A 20,154-nucleotide genomic window follows, 5' to 3' on the forward strand; every position below is an offset into this window, starting at 1 on the left:
CCAGCATCAGCATTGGCGCACGTGCGGCAAGAAAAAAACCCGCTCGACCCGCTGCGCTGCCGCTGCAGCTGCTGACTGGACTGGGCCTGCCCTTCCTCACTCGCGCCGCACGCACGCGCACCAGCAGCATATACCGGTGCGCCTTGCCGTTTTCGCCACACCACACCACACCAGACCAGATCATCCGCCCTGCGCCGCCGCGGCCCGGGCCCACCCCGCAGCGACCGCCCTCCCTCCCCACGAGTCCGCGCAGATCCGCGATTGGTCGACGTCCCACTCCTCCCTCCCCTTCCCTTCCTCCTCCTCGAGCCCTCCCCCCGCGTCGACAATTCCCCGTCCCCCGTCCCCCGCCAATCCCAAATCCCCAATCCCCCGCGCCGCCGCCCCGCTCGCCGTCGTACGGATTCCGCCCCCGCGGCCCCGGCCGGCCCCCAATCGCCGTTTGCCGTGGAGGCGGGGTCCCCTCGCGGCGTCGGCAGCCCGCCCCGCGATTCTAGGGTTTCGGGCGGGGTTGCCCCAATTCGCCGGCCCGGCCCCGTGCCTCGTTCCCGCGGGTGCTTCCGTCCGCCCCGCGCGGGTCCTGATCGCTCGCGCTCGCGCTCGCGCCTGCTGCTCGCTGCCGCTCTGTCCACTGCTGCCGTCTGGTATACAGTGCGCTCCGTATGCTGAAAAATTGGGCTGGGTTTTGTGCCTGATTCAGAGAGGGCTGTCTGGTTAAATTCTCGCTGACCGACCCTCCAGCAGGAAGAAATATTGCAGCTTTCGAAGGGTTTCCGGCGCGTGGTGCCCGCCTCGGTAGGGGCTGCCGCTTCTTTCAGCTTGCTCCGCGCCACGCCGCGCCTGGAATGACGTCGCCCGCGCTTGTCTGAGGCGCGGCTGCCAGCGACAATGAATGTGGGGCAGGCGGCGCACCTGTCCGGGCAGATGTCCGGGCAGGGGGCGCAGATGAATCAGGTTGTTGGCGGTGGCAGCGGTGTCGTCGGCGCTGACGGCATGCCCCTGCCCCAGCACCAGCAGATGCAGGATGGCGTGGGCCTTGTTGCCCCGGGGGTCGATCAACAGTTTGCGCTCATGCGCTCCAATATGCGCGACAAGATGTAAGCACTCCACACTGCAAACTTATTTCAGCGCCTGCTCTAAGGAAAGAAAAAAAACTTCTTTTGGTGGCTCGGCTACTTATATTTAGTAGGCGCTAGCGCGGGTGTTAATTAATTGTACTGCGTTAATGCGGCCTATCCTTATCATCAACGTTTATACGGTGAATATTTATTTTGTTCCCAAAATTATAGAGGTGATCACGCTTACTCACGCAACCAAAGTTTATGACTTTCCTTAATTAACAAGAGCCCGCATATAAATTTCGGCACTGGGGCGCAGTTGAATCACCTTCCCAACTAAAATTTTAGGTTCGCCGCCATGGCTGATGGTTCGAATCTGGTAGAAAGTATTGACATGTTTTTTTAAGCCTGATACTTGTTCGTAAATTGGCAGATATGAGTATATAGGAAGGAAGCAGACATCGAATCTGATAGAAAGTATTAACATGTTTTTTAAGCCTGATACTTGTTCGTAAATTGGCAGATATGAGTATATAGGAAGGAAGCAGACATCTGCTGACTGGAGGCGGAGGCTGCCGGAACTCGCAAAGCGGCTAGAGGAAATCTTGTTTAGAAAATTCCCAAGCAGGGTATATTTCTCTATTTCCTTTTTTCTTATTTACTTCTTGTTTGGATCTAGCAAAATTTGATCTCACAGTTCCATCATTTTGGCTGTTTGAGCAGAATGAGTACTACAATATGATGAGGCAACCAGTGGAGCCACAATTGCAGTTTGCTATCAAGGCCTTGAGTGCTCAGAACCAACTAAATCAACAAAACCAACAAATGTCAAGGCAGATGGCATCTTCCTCTGGTTATAGCACAATGATTCCAACACCTGGTATCACACAAGGTGCAAGTGGAAATTCTAGAATGTCTTATGGAACAGACAATATGGGTCTTTCGTCATCTGGTGCAGGCATGGTTCCTCAGAATGCCAACATGGGTACCTCGATGCCTGGTATGGATAGATTAACTTAGCTTCTGCTCATATCATTAGGGCTGTGTTGTACCTTAACTTGAAATTCCCTTTTGGCCATGCTGTAGGGTTTCTAGCCTAAGTAACCAATGCCCAGCAGTATATTCGGCAAAATTCAATCTATGTGGTAGAAAAACACCACATCTTTCGGAGTCTTGCTTAATAGTTTTTTTTAAAAAAAAACATCCACTAAATAGCTTATATATCCATGACCCAATTGGGCACTTCTTTCGAGGTCTCTGTTGTTTATAACTGGAAGATTATTTGTGAGAAGCTGAAGCATATATGGTTGCCTGCCACTGTTTGTTCTCATTTTTTGCTGGTCCATTTTACATGGCTCTACTTATCCTTAATTGCTCCTTACAGGTACAATGTCTAATGGCTACCAGCATCTAACTACCAGTGCCCCACTAAATTCGACCACAAGTAGTGTCCCATCTACGATGGGTCCAGTGGGTATTCAGCGACAAGTAACTCATATGATCCCAACTCCTGGATTCAGTAATCAACAAAATGTACCTACTAATTCTGACTATTCAAATGGAACTGGATATTTCAATGGTGAGTCAGCTATGACACCACATATGCAGCAGCAGAAGCAATTTCAAAGCAACCAGAGCAGCCATCAAATACATCATATTGGGGGGCACAGTAATTCTGGAATACATTCAAGCATGCTGGAGAATTCTTCTGCATTTGGTTTATCAGATGGACATGTGAATGGTGGAATGGGATTGCATGGGTCAAACACGCAAATTACAAATAGAAATGCAGCACCAGAAGGATATATGAACATATCCTCTTTTGGAAGTTCGCCCAGACCTTTGCAGCAACAGTTCAATCAGCATCCAACACAGAGAATATCAAGTATGTGTGCTGACGTGTCCTATCTTTTATTGCCTTATCATCGTGACTTGTGCCATAATCTTGAAGTCATGTTCATGAAGGGTGTATAACAGAAGCTAGTGATGGGTTTATTATTCGTTTGCAATATGTTCAATTTCTAGTTATCCAAGTCATTTGTACAAGCTAACTTTGTTAGAGGATTGTTGTTAGGGAACAGCTAAAAAAGTAAACACAAAGCCTTACTTTAGTTCCTTGCTGTTGGAGTCACTGGCTTCATAATTAATGTGTTTGCTAGAGTCCTTGAACCTATGGAGGTTGAAAGTGTTATTGTTTCCACCGTAGTACCAATGATGTGAGTTTCCATATCGACAGACACACATGCACAGTCATGCATAGCGAAAATGCAAAAGTCATATCTTACCCTCTTTACGATGACAAACTAAATTGTGTCGTTTTTTGTTGTGCAGCATCAGTTGACATGGGTGGCTCAGGAAGTTTCTACGGTACTGGTTCTTCTGCTTTAGCAACAGCAAATAATCAGAACATGGGTGCTGCAAACTTGCAGTCTAGATCAAGAATGAATTCCATGCTGCTTAGCAATCAGCTAAACATGCAATCCATTCAAGGGCAGCCACAGATAAAAACTGAGGTTTTGGATCAGTCAGAAAAACTCAATTTCCAGCCATCTCAGTTGTCTCATGAACAACTACTCCGACAGCAGCTTTCAATGCAGCAACATCAGGTGCAGCCAAGTTCCCAGTTTGTGCAAAACCAATATCATCTCAATCAACAGATACCAAATTCACAGCATCAGCAGGCTATGCTGAGGAGCAATTCCTTTAAACAGTCTCAACTTAATTCCAGCCATTCTATGCAAGTGTCAGAACAGGGAACTTTGCCACACACCGAACTAACATCTTCACAAGCTACTGAACCTCCTGCACTTCCAAATTTCCAGGGTCAATACCAGCAAAGAAGTGCTCACGATAACGTCAAAGGTGCGCAGGTGTTTGGACATCTTTCTGGATCTCAAAATTTCAGTGCTTCTGGTTCTCACGATTCTCAGCCATTGTTGCACCCTAATCAGCAGCTTGATGTTAGCTCGAATGATGTCAGTTATGTTTTGAAAGGAACACAGACAGAGCAAATGCAGCAGCACCAATGGCGGCCTCAAACAATGGAAAAGGTTCCTATCAGTAGCAATTTATCTCTTGAAAAGCAAATACAGGATGACTTTTGTCAGAGAACAATGGCCCAGGACGGAGCACAACAGCCATTTTCATCTGACTGGCGTGTTTCTGGTTGCACTGTGACCTCAGTTGACCCTGCACTGCCAAAGCTCCCTGCTGGAGGATTGGAACAGCCCACTGGAAATATCAATTACCTCCGTCAGATGAGGTGGTTACTGTTGCTGTTTCATGCAAAAGGATGTTCTTCTCCTCTTGGTAGTTGTAAATTACCTCGTTGTGTTCAGCTGCAGGATTTTGTGAAGCATTTGGACAACTGCCAAAGAAAAGATTGTCCACAGAAGAAGTGCAGTAAGACAAGAATGTTAATTGAGCATTATAAGACTTGTGTTGATGAGCAGTGTCCTGTATGTAGTAATGTAAAGAAATTTTTGCGCCTCTCAGCTGAACATGCAAGTAAGCAAAAAGTCCCTGAGCCTAGAAAAGTTGCTCAACAGAATATGACTCAAAGAATCATGAATGGGGTAGACAGTGATATAATGGACATTGACCCAGTGTCTGTTGAATCCTTTGATGGTCAGCCATCTGTTCCAAAACGTTTGAAGATGCAGCCTGCGTCACCCAATGTTCCAGAGCATGAAATACTTAGAGCCTCCAATCCTCAGGTGAACCCAGGGTTTGTACTACAGGAATCACATCCCGAGCTGCTTGAGCAGAATAAAAAGACGGCATACATGAAAAGAGAGTTGGACGTAAAGGCTGACATGCGACCTCTGCAGAAGCCCGTAAAGATGGGTTATGGTGCTGATGGAAGTGTGCCTACAGCGAGGCACAATGTCATTCCTACTGTTTCAAATGAGATGAAGTCTCATGTCAAGCAAGAAATCTTGCCGGTTGACAAAGGGACAAGTGAAAATGTTCATGAGGTTAAGAATGAAACAAATGATTCAACAGAGGCCACAGCATTGAAATCAGGAAAACCAAAAATAAAAGGTGTTTCATTGACTGAGTTGTTCACTCCAGAACAAATCAATGCACATATAGAGAGTCTAAGGCTGTGGGTGGGCCAGGTATGTCTTTTACTTGGAATAAACTGCTTTCACATTGGGTATTTTTCCCCCCGGAATTACAAGATCAGTTGTCAAGTAAATATAGGAGATGGGTAGAAAGCCTTTAATTTTCTTGAAATGTGTAATATGTGCTTTAATGTCCTCATTTACACAAGCAAACATCAGAAAGCTTACTGTTTGTTTGTATTTCCAATGGGTGAAAAAATATTTCTCTCCACTTCTGCACATAATGTCTAACTACTACGGAAGCTTGCACAAAAATTACTGCGCTGTTGCTTTACCAATTTTTAATTACTAGAAGTTGAACTATGTCGTACCAAAAGAAAAAAAAACCTTATCTTCATGAGATAAATGTTGCATGTTCTTTTTTGTGTACATGTGTTTTTGTGCAAGTACTCTTAATCTCATCATGCAGTTGTCATGATGAAACTTGTACTGTAACCCTAATATGTGTTTTTAGAAGGAACAGTTTTACATGTCTTGCCATTTGACAGAGCAAGGCTAAAGCTGAAAAGAATCAACTGCTGGTGTCTTCCGAAAATGAAAATTCATGCCAGCTCTGCAAAGTGGAAAAACTCACTTTTGAACCTCCACCCATATATTGCTCCCCTTGTGGTGCTCGGATAAAGCGAAATGCACCATACTATACTGTTGGTTCTGGTGACACCCGCCACTTTTTCTGTATTCCATGTTACAATGAGTCCCGTGGTGACACCATTGAGGTTGAAGGACAGAATTTTTTGAAGGCCCGATTTGAGAAGAAAAGAAATGATGAGGAAACTGAAGAATGGGTAAGTTCCCTATCTCTGTTCTGGTGGTTGTATAACTATAATTTTGGTTATGCGTGATTTGTACTAATCTTTCTGAATGGTGCGTTCCACAGTGGGTTCAGTGTGACAAATGTGAATGCTGGCAGCATCAGATATGTGCTCTGTTTAATGGCAGAAGAAATGATGGAGGACAAGCAGAGTATACTTGCCCGAATTGCTATAGTAATGAAGTGAAGTGTGGGCTGCGCATGCCTCTACCACAGAGTGCTGTTCTTGGAGCAAGTGATCTGCCAAGAACTGTTCTTAGCGATCATATAGAAGAGCGGCTTTTTAAACGGCTTAAGTGGGAGAGACAGAATCGGGCGAATAATTTAAATTGTAGTGTTGATGAGGTTAGTGAAACTAAGTCTTGTTGGAAGTGCATGCGTACTTGAAGTATGTTATATGGGACCTCAACGTACTTTGGTAGTATATTACCTTATGTCACAAAAATATGCTACCTGAAAGTGTTATCTAAGTGCCTACCCACCATGTAAATCCTTATAAAAATACCATGCAAATAATTGCAGCCTATTATAATGATTGCCTGGAAAAACAGAAAACAAAATGCCTGTTTAATTTTTTTCAGACCCCATTGCAACCTTTTCCATCAACCAGGATGAACTAGCAGTTTATTTAATTAATAATTTTCCATCAACCTGGTATGTAATGAGGTGTGCCATTTTGGAGAATCGATTAATAGTATGAAATTGCCCATTAATTGCTCGGAAGCTTCAACTATATATTAAAGGCTTACATGGAAAATATACCAAATTGTATTTATATTGAAAGTTTCAAATGCGGTCACATAGTGCAAACTTGTTGCTGATTGTTTACGACCCAATGAAAAGCACAGCAACAAAAAAATGGGCTACAAAATGATGGATGGCTTGAAAAATCAACTAGGGTTGATCTTTTTGGCAGTTCAGAGACCCGAAGTGTATATGCGCTTTACTTAACTTTTTTACTTGAAGTATGTTCTATATCTTGATAATTTATGTGCTACTTTTTTTGACAATGGCTGGAAAAATCAACAAGGAAGTGGTTTAACTTCACTTCCTGTAATTTGGACTACACCAGATACCATTCATTTTGGCATCATTATGAACTATTTTGATAGAAATGTTCCCTCCATCACTTTTAAAGTCTAACTGTTCCATATTTGTTAGGTCGCCGGAGCAGAAGGTCTTGTGGTCAGAGTTGTTTCATCGGTGGATAAGAAGGTTGAAGTTAAACCACGCTTTTTGGAAATTTTTCAAGAAGATAATTACCCGACAGAGTTCCCTTACAAGTCCAAGGTAGGAAGTTGTACCTAAAGTATAAATTATGCTGACAACCGACTCTGATATCCATGATTCTGTTCCTGTGATTGTTTGGCAGGCTGTTCTTTTGTTCCAGAAAATAGAAGGCGTAGAAGTGTGCTTATTTGGAATGTATGTTCAAGAATTTGGTGCTGACTGCGCTTACCCGAACCAACGTCGAGTTTATTTGTCATACCTGGATTCTGTGAAATACTTCAGACCTGAGATTAAAGCAGCCACTGGAGAGGCCTTGCGTACATTCGTCTACCATGAAATTCTGGTAAGTTGCTGTATTTGCTGAATTTTAATCACAGTTGTAAATATTTTCTCTTGCCAGTCTGGTCAGAAAATTCCTGTATGAAACTATTAGATGTGATGCCTTCCTCTTTAAGCTAGCATTTTCTACAATCTTACTCCAGTTATCTATGTGTACAGATAGGATATCTTGAATACTGCAAGCAGCGTGGATTCACAAGCTGTTATATATGGGCTTGCCCACCTTTGAAAGGTGAAGATTACATTTTATATTGCCATCCTGAGATTCAGAAGACTCCAAAATCTGACAAACTGCGGGAGTGGTAAGACCTTTGATTGACACATATGTTACTCTGCTTGCATTGAGCTCCTGGTTGCATGATTTCTGATATCTTCACACTCAGGTACTTAGCCATGCTTCGGAAAGCTACTAAGGAGGAGATTGTTGTTGAGCTTACAAATCTGTATGACCATTTCTTCATTACCATGGGAGAGTGCAAGGCTAAAGTTACCGCTTCCCGTTTGCCTTACTTCGATGGAGATTATTGGCCTGGAGCTGCGGAAGATATGATTAATCAACTGCGTCAAGAAGAAGATGACCGAAAGCTTCAGAAGAAGAGTAAGACAAAGAAAATTATTACAAAAAGAGCTCTTAAAGCTGCTGGCCACACTGATCTCAGTGGAAATGCTTCTAAGGACGCTATGCTGATGCAGAAGGTAAGCTTATGCTCTGGTAATTGTAATACTAGATCTCTCGGAGCCCCCACTTTTGTGTTTGTGAAATTGCACTTGTTTGTTTCAGTTGGATGACATCTTTCTCATGAATTCGATTTTGATATTGCAGCTTGGGGAAACCATTTATCCAATGAAGGAAGATTTTATTATGGTCCATTTGCAGTATTCTTGTAGCCACTGTTGTCTCCTTATGTCGTCTGGAAAACGCTGGGTCTGCCATCAATGCAGAAGTTTTTACATCTGTGACAAGTAAGTCAATTTCATAAACAATATGACACCTGTGCTATAGAGGCCACATGTACTTATATACTATTCCCTCCGTTCCTAAGTATAAGTTTTTTTGAGATTCCAATAGACTACGTACGAAGCAAAATGAGTGAATCTACACTCTAAAATACGTCTATATACATCCGTATGTAGTCCGTATTGAAATTTCTAAAAAGACTTATACTCCCTCCGTCCCAAAATAAGTGTCTCAGCTTTGTACTAACTTTAGTACAAAGTTGTACTAAGCTTGAGACACTTATTTTGAGACAGGGAATATTTAGGAATGGAAGGAGTATATGTGATCACAGTTGAAATGAAAGCATGGATTTCGAGTCGCTCGACTAGTCGCGACTAGTCGTCGACTAGTCGACGAGTCGCAGTTCCAGAGCCGACTCAGCCTCTCGACTCGACTCCTGGGATGAGTCGAGCGACTAGTCTCGACTAGTCGCGGTTTTGGGGTCGAACGACTCGAGGCAGCGCTGGATCCGGAGCACTCTCCCGCCGCCGTGCTGCTGATGCTGCTGCTGTGCTGCCTCGCTGCTGCTGCTGCGCCCTTGCCGCCGCGCTGCTGCTGCTGCTGCTGAAGCTGAAGCGGCAAGAGGAGCGGGCTGGGAGGAGGAGCGGTGGCAAGAGAGCTGCTGCGGGGGAGTTGAGAGATCCATCGCTGGGAGGAGGAGTGGTGGACTGGTGGCAAGAGAGTGGCAGCGAATGTGTGGCGGCTGTGGTGAGGGAGGAGGGAGTGTGGATGGTGGATTAGGTCACGGAGGAGTATATAGCTACTAGATGGGCTTTTGGGCCACAGGGAAGTGCATAACTAGTGGCCCATCTCTCAGTTGGCCCTGGTTACTGCTGCTGGTGGTGTGCTCCTCCCCTCCTCCCCTGGTTGCTGCTGCTGCTGTGCACTTGTGCTCCTCCCCTGACTGCCTGCTGCTTAACTCACGTCGACTCGTCGCCATGTCGACTCGTCGACCGTGAGTCTAGACTAGTCACGACTAGTCTAGAGTCGTCCTCCCCGAGCGACCCGTCGACTCATCGACTCGAAAACATTGAATGAATGCGATCTGTATGAACCAACAAGTTTTGCATTATTGCCCTTTCTCAGGGCCAGGTGCCTCAAATCAAGGCACTTGCATGAAAATTATATTTATATTTTATAAAGCAGCAGTTTAAGTTGTAACATTTAACAAATATGTGCTTAAGGACGCTTTGTTTACCACACAAACTACTGTATCCCTAGTCCCTACACATCTCGTTGTTGACGCCATGCATGATCCCTGTTCTTTCTGTTGCAACAAATTGTATCCATATCATCAAGATACCCAACAAACCAGGAAACGAGAAAACAAGGCAGATCTGCAAATCTGTTTCTCTTGGCACCCACAAAAACTTTCCACGGCCATTGGCTTCTACTCCTTGCCAATCCCCGGTGGCCATATCTCCTCCCCCCACCCTCCTTGATCCTATCAGGCCTCTCATGGAGAGGTGCCGTCTCATCAAACGTGTGGCTTAGGAGCAAAGGCTTAGCAGCGGTCATTGTGCAAGCTATGAAACCAGGACCCTGAAGGAGTCAATCTCTCCAGACCCAAGGTGACTTGCAATGAACCGGGGTGACTCCTGGGAACCCCAGATGACCGCTTAATCTTCCCCTGGAAAAGCAAGGGGGCCTGGTATCCACCCCAACCATGGCATCACCGGCCTAGGTCGGGGTGAGGTGACACCTTAATAACCCAGCTGACTGCCGAGATTGTTATGAAAATAACTACATGTGCTTGAAAATTGTGTATATAAGAGTTATCCTTGGGATGAATTGTTTGTAATTACACAGCTTGCCATGTTAGACAAACCTTTTAAAGTTCTCTTCGTGAATTTAGTATTTTCCTGTTGCAGGTGTTACAGTGCAGAACAACAGCTTGAAGATAGGGAGAGGCATCCAAGTAATAGTAGAGACACACATAAGCTCCATCCAGTAAGTAAACAAGACTCATTTTTCTCTTTAGAGAAAGAGAAAGTTAGTAACATATAACTTGATGTCTTAGGTTGACATTGTTGGGGTGCCTGAAGAGACAAAGGATAGAGACGATATTCTGGAAAGTGAGTTTTTTGACACCAGGCAGGCATTTCTCAGTCTTTGTCAAGGGAACCATTACCAATATGACACCCTTCGCCGTGCTAAGCATTCGTCAATGATGGTGTTGTATCACCTACATAATCCCACTGCACCAGCGTTTGTCACTACATGCAATGTCTGTAGCCATGATATTGAAACTGGTCAAGGCTGGCGGTGTGAAATTTGTCCAGATTTTGACGTGTGCAATGGTTGTTACCAAAAAGGAGCAGTCAATCATCCTCACAAGTTGACAAACCATCCATCAGTTGCCGACCGTGATGCCCAAAACAAGGAAGCCCGGCAAATGCGTGTTCAACAGGTAAGCCCCTTCAGACGATTTCCGCTAGTAAAATTGTTCCTAACCTGCGATTGTTGAAGTTGTGACTTTCTGTTTATTTTCATTAAATAAACTTGACAGCAGTCTAGCTTAAATACCATTCTTTTTTATATTTACGAACGGAGGGAGTAATTGGCAGGCATTTAATTACTGTAATAATTGAGTTAAGCCGGAGCTTTACAAATTGGAAGACATAAATATTCTTCCAGCATTCTCATTTGTTCATCATAATATTGTGGAAACAGTCAACATGTGCATCTTTACTTTTCGAGGCTGCAATTTGTAAAGTAGTTATTGTGCATAAGTCATGTGCTCCACTACAATCCTTTTGTTAAATAATTCCACCATTGATTTTCCTTTTACCATCATCCTGCAGCTAAGGAAAATGCTCGATCTTCTGGTACATGCCTCTACATGCCGCTCTGGCAGCTGCCAATATCCTAACTGCCGTAAAGTCAAGGGACTATTTCGGCATGGGATGCAGTGCAAGACGCGTGCTTCAGGAGGGTGTGCCCTGTGCAAGAAAATGTGGTACATGCTTCAGCTCCATGCCCGAGCTTGCAGAGATTCAGGATGCAGTGTACCGCGGTGCAGGTGTGTTGGCGCATCTCTCATTTGTCCTGCTAACCTCCCACCACCCCTGTGCTTGTGCATACAGTATTTCAATCGTCTCTGGAGTAACATCTGACCTCCACCTCTGGTAACCATACAGGGATCTCAAAGAGCATCTTAGAAGGCTGCAACAGCAGTCTGATTCCCGGAGGAGGGCTGCTGTTAATGAGATGATGAGACAGAGAGCAGCAGAGGTTGCTACAACATGATTAGTTGCATCTGTACAGGTATACCGTCGTCGAAAGAAGATTAGGAAAGTGCGCAGGGTCTCAGTCCTCTCATCCCCCACACCAAGTCGAAACTTGGGGTCGTTGAATTAGAGGATCCAGGTCGACCGATTGTCCTGGAAGATGGAAGAAGACGCTGGCCATTCTTCGCCGATGATTAACATAGGGGCTTGAAAGCCTGCCATTCTCCGAAGGAAGGGTGAAGGGCGCAGTGCACCACAGTAGGTGGTAACTGTTTGCGCCCTGCTGACTGTGCCGCTGATGTTGTCGATAGGAACCGGCCCGGCCCCTTGGGTGTGGTGATTCTTTCGTTTGACCTGTACTAGTTGGATTAATCTTGTTTTTGCTGCTTGCCTGCTCCGTCGTCTGACGTTCATGTATAATAGGTCTCTGGATCCTCTATTGTTGAAAAACAATGGTTGTAGCTGCTGCTGTTTTGTTCCCTCCTCTGTTCTGGTTTCTTGTCACCTCGGTCAGGAGGGGTATAGTAGGGAGAAAGAAGGTAGAGGGATGGGCACTGGACATGGTTCTGTTTATTTATGTCCCCCTCCCATTTTGTAGGACAAGTCTTTATTTTGAAAGTATAAAGGAAAGTAAATCCTGCGTCTTTCTTTGCCCCTCCTTTCTTGCAAGGTAATGCATGATCTTGATTTGTCCAGTCAGATCATCACATTGGAAATTTTGAATGTGGGGATTATTGTGCCATGACGAAATTTAGAGCTGTGCAGAAATCTGTACGGCCATTTGTCTGAAATTTTGCCATCCCAAGCATCCAAATTGTTTTCAAATTGGTTTTACAAATATTTGCAAATTGCGTCGTGCTTGTTTTTTTTTCTAGTGAAGTGCCGTGCTTGGTTAGCTATATGCAGTTATGTAGAGTGCATTGTTTTGGTGCTCAACATGTAGCCCTTTGTTTGAAACATTCAAAAGTTATATTTCAAAGTTTAAAAAATTCTTAAACAAAATCCACATTGACATATGGATATACACTACATGTGTAAAATTTCATGAGAAAACACATGTGTAGAATTTTTGAATCAGTGAAACATTATTTTTGATCTTTTTCTAAAAAGAAGCTTCATGTAGCCTGAGCACGAAAACAAGTTTATGAGTTGCAAAATAGGGCACTCAAAAGCAGTTTTAAGGTAAAAAAGAAGAATTTTAAGAGCATTGGAAATTATGTTTCTTCAACAGATGTAAAATATGGCACCAAAAATCTTCTTCTTCAACCGGATGATGTATAATACTCCCCCGTTTCTAAATATAAGTCTTTTTTAGAGATTTCAATATGGAGTTCATACATAGTAAGATGTCTATATACATCCGTATGTACTTCATATTGATATACTCCCGCGTCTTAAAATTCTTGTCTTAGATTTATCTAGATACGGATGTATCTAATACTAAAATGTGACTTGATACATCCGTATCTGGACAAATTTAAGACAAGAATTTTGGGACGGAGGGAGTACATCCGTCTGCACTCCGTATTGAAATCTCTAAAAGACATGTATTTAGGAACAAAGGAAGTAGAAAATTATACCAAAACCGGCCCGGATCGGCGCAACGGGGACCCCGAATAGGTGCGTTGGTGGGGCTGTCGCGACCGTCCAAAGCGGCGGGTCGGTGGCGGCAGTGGACCGGTAACGGTGCCATTGGCGGCTGAAATTGAGTTGGCGACGGTCGGGGTGAGAGCCGGAGTGCGGCGAGAGGAAGTTTCACTTGGCGGTTTGGTGTTTGCATCACACAACTTTGGTTTGCGCAACTGCTTGCGTGCTATATATTTACAGCGCAAGGGGTTGAAGTTTAGGTCTGCCTCAAATTGAGACCACAAAAACATAGAGATATGACAACTGCTGGACTATTATTTTGGATTGAAATGTTCTAAAAACAGTTTTCTGGGCGGCTGACCTGGAGATGCCATTATATATAGGATTGTGGCAAGATCTCGATCCAACGAGACTCTCAGTCAAGTGACAGAACATATAAAAAAGAAGAAAGAAAAATTTTAAAAAAATTACATGGAGTTTTGTATAATATCTAACGACTATAGCATGGACTGACTTTGATTCAGTAATCCCGTTATATGTATCCATAGACTACGAATTCGAACCAGCTGAGTTTGTTGTATCTGAAAGCTCTGACTAGGCACCGAACCGATCTGAGCCGTCCATCCGTGATCAGACGACGGACGGTCACCCTGCGGCGCACGCTATTTATCCGTTCCTCGCGCGCTCGCGACTCCTGATGGCGACGGCAGCGCGGCGCCTCGTCCCCTTCCACCTCCGGCCGCCCGGCGCGCGCCCGCTCGCCGCCGTTGCGGCGGCTCCCCACAGCCGCAAGCGCGATGCCGTCTCGTGCAAATCCACCGGCAAGACCAGGGCGAAGAACAAGGCCAAGGACACCACCATGTGGCGGCCGCAGCGGCGGGAGCTGGAGGAGCACCTCAAGCGGCGCACCCGCTCCGCCGGCGCCTTCGACCCCGGCCTCTACCGCCGCCACTCCCACTCCCACCACGTACCCGTCTTGCTCGGGGAGGTCCTCGCCGCGTTCCGCCGCCCGCTCCCGCTCCGCTCCTTCGTCGACTGCACCCTCGGTGCCGCCGGCCACTCCCTCGCCGTCCGTAATCCCTTTCCTTTCGCATCTACCTTTATGTTGTCGTGGGAACAATCTGTTCGTGCTCAGTAGAATCGAATGCCTCTACTCGTTGTGGCTTCAATTTTACGTGCTCATTTGTGCCCATAAGCTGTTTGATGGAATGCGTCTTGGGGGTGACAGATGATGGAGGCGCACCCGGAGATGGAGCTGCACGTTGGCATGGACGTCGACCCCTCTGCGCTGGAGATTGGCCAGCGCCACATCGAGGCTTTCCTTGTTAGTAGGGCAACTGGGGAAGGGGGAGAAGATGCTCTGCAAGGGACACTACGCGCCTATACTCACGTCAAGAATTTCAAGTACATCAAGCATGTTCTTGGTGGCGTTGACGAGAGCCTGGCGGATGGCTCGTCTGGAGTTGACGGTATCCTCATCGACCTTGGCATGTCATCCATGCAGGTAAAAAATAAGTAAAATGTGAGGAAACTGATGCTAAGACTGCTAAGTTTCCCATTGGCTGACCAAATTTTTTTGGTCTGCTGCGCAGGTTAACAGGTCAGATAGAGGATTTAGTGTGCTCAATGATGGTCCACTTGACATGCGCATGGACCCTAAGGTCAGTGTTGATTTAGTCTTTTTTTTCGAGGGTACGCCAAAGGCGTACCTTAGCTTTATAGAAGAGAGAAATATATGTACAAGAGACTACAATTGTGCTAGTTAGGAGTCACAAGCCGACCCTAACTGAGCCTCCACCCCACTCCCACACGCTACTCGACTACTCGGATACTAGTTGTCCTCCAAACGCTCCTGCCATGGCCCAAGTCCTCAAGTCAGTGTTGATTTAGTCTTACTTACAGCCTTACTGGTCATTTCTTTGTTCACTTATTATCAGAATGCACCATGTATGGATGCAATATACTTTTTGCTACTTACTACAATCACGCAGTGTTGCAAACTTGCATGACTAAAGATTAAAACAACTTATATCCAATATTAGTTTGTCTTACTAAAAGATCATTTTATTGGCAGATAGCATGAGCTGTAATTATTTAGATGCGCTCGTAGTCATAATGCCAATCACACAGTCTATCTAGGAATTTGTAAAACACAGTTGCACTTAGTTCATTTCTGTTGTGTTTCATTTTGTCTGTATTTACATGCACGAGTTCCATATATTGACCTTGCCATGTCCAAAATATCCAGGAATATTTTTTTGTGTGTTACTTCATGTTTGAGTCAATCTTGGTGAATTAGTAATGTCCAAATGGTACAACTCCACCTTGATATATGTTTTGTGTTACAGTTGTGTACTGCTTCTAACCTAAAGCTGAAACTAGACAGGCAACTTTAACAGCAGAAGATATCTTGAACTCTTGGCCCGAGCTTGAAGTTGGGCGTATCCTCCGTGATTATGGGGAGGAAAGCAATTGGCAATCCCTTCAGAGGCGAATTGTTAAAGAACGGAAAACAGGGGGTTTACACTCTACTGGCGAGCTTGTCAAACTTATCCAAAGAACGTGCACCATTTCAGGAGGTATGTATGAAGCTATGATTATGATAATACTTTGAGGTTTCCTTCTATGATTGTGATAACACCATGCAAGTTTATATATATATATATATATATATATATATATATATTGTTTTGCTCGATGAACTCTTGTGGAATTTACAAGAAAATAATGATTTCTTATTGACCATTTGATCCTTTGATTTATGCAAATTTCTTCTTGCTACTTTGTAAATGTCCTGTAGTTTATACATAACTTCTCTACAAAAAAAAAAGAAGATTGCTATTTTTGCAAGCTGGAGATAATTAAATAAGAATCTCACAACAAGTTTATCTACAGGACGGCAAGGCTGGATTAAAACTGCAACAAGGGTATTCCAAGCCCTTAGGATTGCAGTTAATGATGAGCTCCAAACTTTAGAAGACGCACTCCATTCGTGTTTTGACTGCCTAGCACCAGATGGCCGTCTTGCTGTAATCTCATTCCACAGTTTAGAGGACAGAATTGTCAAGCAGACATTCCTGGAGCTTATTCGTGGGGATGAAGCAGAGGATGATGAGGAAGACTTGGTATGCGCTGACATTGACGACGAAGATGAGCCATGGTTTAAGCAGAGGGTGCAAGGGACCAACGGCACTGTCCTGACAAAAAGACCGACAACCCCTTCACAAGAGGAAGAGAAACTAAATCAAAGGTGTAGAAGTGCAAAGCTCAGAGTTATTCAGAAGGCCTAAACGGAATAACACTGGATACAAATTTGTGAATGATTGCTGAGGAGATTATCGAGGCCGCAAAACATGCGACTGTCAGTTTCTCATCTGCTCACCAGGAAGCAAACACTTTGAAATCGCCTGAAACTTGGTTCAGGGGGGTGAATAGGAGGTCTTTGCTCCCCCCAAAGATGGGAACATGGAAGGTAGAGGGTTAGGTTAGTCCAGAAGTAATAATCTCACCGTGTTTGTACTTTGTACCATTTTTCCAACTTCACTCGTGTATATTGTACTCTGTTTGCCACCTTCTCTTGCAAGATGCGACCAATTTTATGCCATCTGCAGTTCTGCATTCGACATCTGAATTCTTCGTCATGTTCCCAGCGACCTGGGTGCTTGTTGTGTTGCTTCGTTTCATATGAGAGTTCTGTACCACTCGGGGGCTAGGTACCCGCGTGTGCCACGGGACACTGTCACGCTGGTGGAAGTGCGTGGCTGGTCGGGCTGGAGCACCTTGGCGAGGCTGAAGTCGGCGATTTTCACCGTGCCGCCCCATCTACAAGGATGTTCTGCGGATTGACGTCGCAGTGGATCCCAACCCGTCCGAGTACTACAACTTTTCCAGAGTGTTAGGAATTGTGTGTCTCATAAGTGGCCAACCAACTCATTACATATGGCTTAAAATGGTAACCTGGGTGGTGGAATTTGCGTATAAACCACATGGATAAACCACACACTCATGAATTTGGTGTAGTGCGTATTGCAATCATCTAGAATGAATGGCTTGAGAAGAACCGATGCAATTTTCAGGGACAGTCCATGGAAGGTTCAATATCTGGTGTATAGAACTGTTGAGGACCTCCTAGAGGAGGTTAAGCTTTTGTGTGCCGGTGTATTTTTTTTCTTTGGCTCTTTATCATTTCGGTTCTGGTGCATAAACTGTACATTGTTCGATATTCAGTACCTACACAAAAATACTTTCATACATGTTGATTCTGGCAAACTTTGGATTGAAAATGTACTAATTATTGTAAAAGTTTCCTAAAAATTGAGCAGACGAATTACTACCCAAGTATCAGAATATGGCTGCATTTCTTGCCTAGGGAAATCAAATAAGATTTTATCTGTAAATGTTTGTTGAGAAACCTGACTCAACCTCTTATCCTATCACGTTTAATCTTCATTTTGTCTATAACTGCAGTGAAAGGAAAGATACACTCTAAGAACATCATTCTCAGAACACATATCTTTATTCGTTATGGGAAGAAACACAAAAAAGCTATGGTCTAAGCATATGCAAATTAATCCGGTTAGTATTTTCAAAAGAACTGTAACTGATCAGAATTGCTTTCTTACCTAGGAGTATTTCGTACAAGACTACAAGGATATGCTTTTACACGAACAATGCCATTATGGGGTTTCTTTTCCAAAAGGAATAAGATATTCACCAGGTTATATGTGTCAATTAGTCGTTACCTTTCATGCATCTCTTAATCTGAGCACGACCACAAAATAGAACTGGCACGTGAAATCTATAAGTATATATATCCCAGTGAGTATCCCGTCCAAACATCCATCGGGCAAGCAAAGGGTTATCTCATCTTACACTAGGTATCCCATCCTACCACCACAGCACATCCAACAACTTTGCAACCTCTTGTTTTTGCCACGGAGAATGTCACAGTGTTGATTTTTGGTGCTGGGCCGGCAGGCCTTGCCACAACAGCGAGCCTTAGCCAATTCTCCATTCCCTATGTCATCATCGAGCGTGAGAACTGCAGTGCGTCACTCTGGCGGCATCGTGCCTACAATCGCCTCAAGCTGTATCTTGCAAAGGAATTCTGTGAATTACTACACATGTCATACCCAGCAGATGCACCAACATACATACCAAAAAACATGTTTGTCAAGTACTTGGATGACTATATTGAGCATTTCAATATCCAACCAAAGTATCTCACTAGTGTGGAGTCATGTACATATGACAATGAAAGAAGTGTTGGTCTATCAAGGCTCGGGACATGGTGAAATGCATGACAACTGATTTCACAGCAAAGTTTCTTGTTATGGCATAGTCGTGAAAATAACGCAGTAATGGGGTGGAGGGTAAGCAAGAAGCTAAGTCATTGTGATGTAATCTACATCAAACCTACAAAAGAAAAAAAAATACCACAATATGTACATATAACCATATGACTTAGGTACACGTTGATGGTTATATGTACATATGAACAAATTACATACCCGCATATGCCAAAAAAAAGAGAGGAAGAAGTAGATCTTTTGGAATGCAAATTGAAATATCTCCTTTGCAAATTTGCCATTGCCAACATACCCTCAGTTCTTGTGTCACAGAAATGAAACATAGTTGATATGATATCTATGAAAATAGCAGATGGACTAATTAATTCAATAAAAAATGTATCCAAAAACAGAGTAAAATAGTTGTTTTTGAGAAATGCCATGCGAATATACCACTTTTAGTATTCTCTGTGTTTTGCACTAAACACTAACAATTAAAATTTTAATAGCTAAGAAATCTGGAGATGCTAATCAGATATCGACAATATTAAGTGGGATCCATCATTTAGCCAGTAATTTAATACAACTGTGGTTACTGAAAAGCCAATTGTCATGATATTCTAAATAATTACCAATTGACAGAAAAAAGTAAATATGAAATTGGCTTAATATGATTGGAAATCTTATCTTGCGACCGTTCCCTGTGATATGGTGGCAGTTTGAACATTTGCTAGCAGTTATAGTTGTTAGGGGGTGGCAGTGTCTTCAGAGTGACTTGACATTTTATGGGATGAAGGCTCAGAACTGCCATGGTCCCAGAAAATGTCATGTCACTCTGAACAAGCTGCCATCCCACACACAACTAAAATTGCCATCAAAACGTTCACAAATGCCATCCCTCCCAGCGAATGGTCGCCAGATGAGAGGGTTCTAATATGATACCCTAGCATCATTATCCAAATAATACCTTCTCTTAGTTCTCTAGACTCCATACAAGAAATGCACAATCTGACACCTCCAAGACTCAAAACCTCCATCCACGCCACAACAAAACCGCCGAGACAAAGAAAAAGCACGGCCAATCCAGCGGCAATGCTACATTCACGGACTAATACGGGGGGTTTACGGAGTGTTTGTGATTTGTGAAGTGTTGATTGGATTAAGGGAGTGGAACTGTGGAAGGGGCCCCACCCACCTGAAAATCAGGTGGGGGCGGAGGGGGGGGGGAGTTGAATAGAATAGAAGGAAGGGCCCGTAATGAGCCCGTGCGTTTAGCATTTTTGCCCAATCCAGTGCGGCAAACAACGTGAACTCACTGTAAAACTACGGGCTCCACCAAAAAAAACACGGGATGGCTCCCAGCTCTCTATTCCTAGGGAGTTTTTAGGGATATATGATTTTTCATCAACATAGATTCAGCTACAGCAGGCTATGCGTGTGTTCGCACACGAACACGTCACCATGTACCTCCAACGCCGGGGGTGATG

General features: G+C 44.2%; 2 protein-coding genes across 2 annotated transcripts; both read left to right on the plus strand.

Moving 5' to 3' along the window:
• Positions 1–292: 292 nt before the first annotated feature.
• LOC125513317 (probable histone acetyltransferase HAC-like 1) lies at positions 293–12,446 on the plus strand. The gene is made up of 16 exons (XM_048678402.1): positions 293–1,097; positions 1,582–1,687; positions 1,782–2,058; positions 2,443–2,943; positions 3,390–5,179; positions 5,674–5,970; positions 6,063–6,341; positions 7,158–7,286; positions 7,369–7,569; positions 7,725–7,867; positions 7,949–8,261; positions 8,389–8,528; positions 10,434–10,512; positions 10,583–10,972; positions 11,367–11,584; positions 11,703–12,446. The coding sequence occupies exons 1-16, from the start codon at positions 889–891 to the stop codon at positions 11,809–11,811; spliced, it is 5,181 nt and encodes a 1,726-aa protein (XP_048534359.1). The 5' UTR covers positions 293–888; the 3' UTR covers positions 11,812–12,446.
• A 1,565-nt stretch (positions 12,447–14,011) lies between these two features.
• LOC125515454 (ribosomal RNA small subunit methyltransferase H-like) lies at positions 14,012–16,983 on the plus strand. Its single transcript, XM_048680921.1, has 5 exons — positions 14,012–14,448; positions 14,608–14,883; positions 14,972–15,040; positions 15,766–15,958; positions 16,275–16,983. The coding sequence occupies exons 1-5, from the start codon at positions 14,077–14,079 to the stop codon at positions 16,667–16,669; spliced, it is 1,305 nt and encodes a 434-aa protein (XP_048536878.1). The 5' UTR covers positions 14,012–14,076; the 3' UTR covers positions 16,670–16,983.
• Positions 16,984–20,154: the final 3,171 nt, after the last annotated feature.

This window comes from Triticum urartu, chromosome 6 (genome assembly GCF_003073215.2).
Source record: "Triticum urartu cultivar G1812 chromosome 6, Tu2.1, whole genome shotgun sequence".
In the NCBI taxonomy this organism is placed as follows: Eukaryota; Viridiplantae; Streptophyta; class Magnoliopsida; order Poales; family Poaceae; genus Triticum; species Triticum urartu.

Coding starts and splice junctions, on each gene's coding strand:
- LOC125513317 (XM_048678402.1), top strand. CDS start 889: ATGAATGTGGGGCAGGCGGCGCACCTGTCCGGGCAGATGTCCGGGCAG. Junction 7,287..7,368: donor AGTTCCCTTACAAGTCCAAG/GTAGGAAGTTGT, acceptor ATTGTTTGGCAG/GCTGTTCTTTTGTTCCAGAA. Junction 11,585..11,702: donor TGCAGTGTACCGCGGTGCAG/GTGTGTTGGCGC, acceptor GTAACCATACAG/GGATCTCAAAGAGCATCTTA.
- LOC125515454 (XM_048680921.1), top strand. CDS start 14,077: ATGGCGACGGCAGCGCGGCGCCTCGTCCCCTTCCACCTCCGGCCGCCC. Junction 15,041..15,765: donor ACATGCGCATGGACCCTAAG/GTCAGTGTTGAT, acceptor GAAACTAGACAG/GCAACTTTAACAGCAGAAGA. Junction 15,959..16,274: donor AACGTGCACCATTTCAGGAG/GTATGTATGAAG, acceptor GTTTATCTACAG/GACGGCAAGGCTGGATTAAA.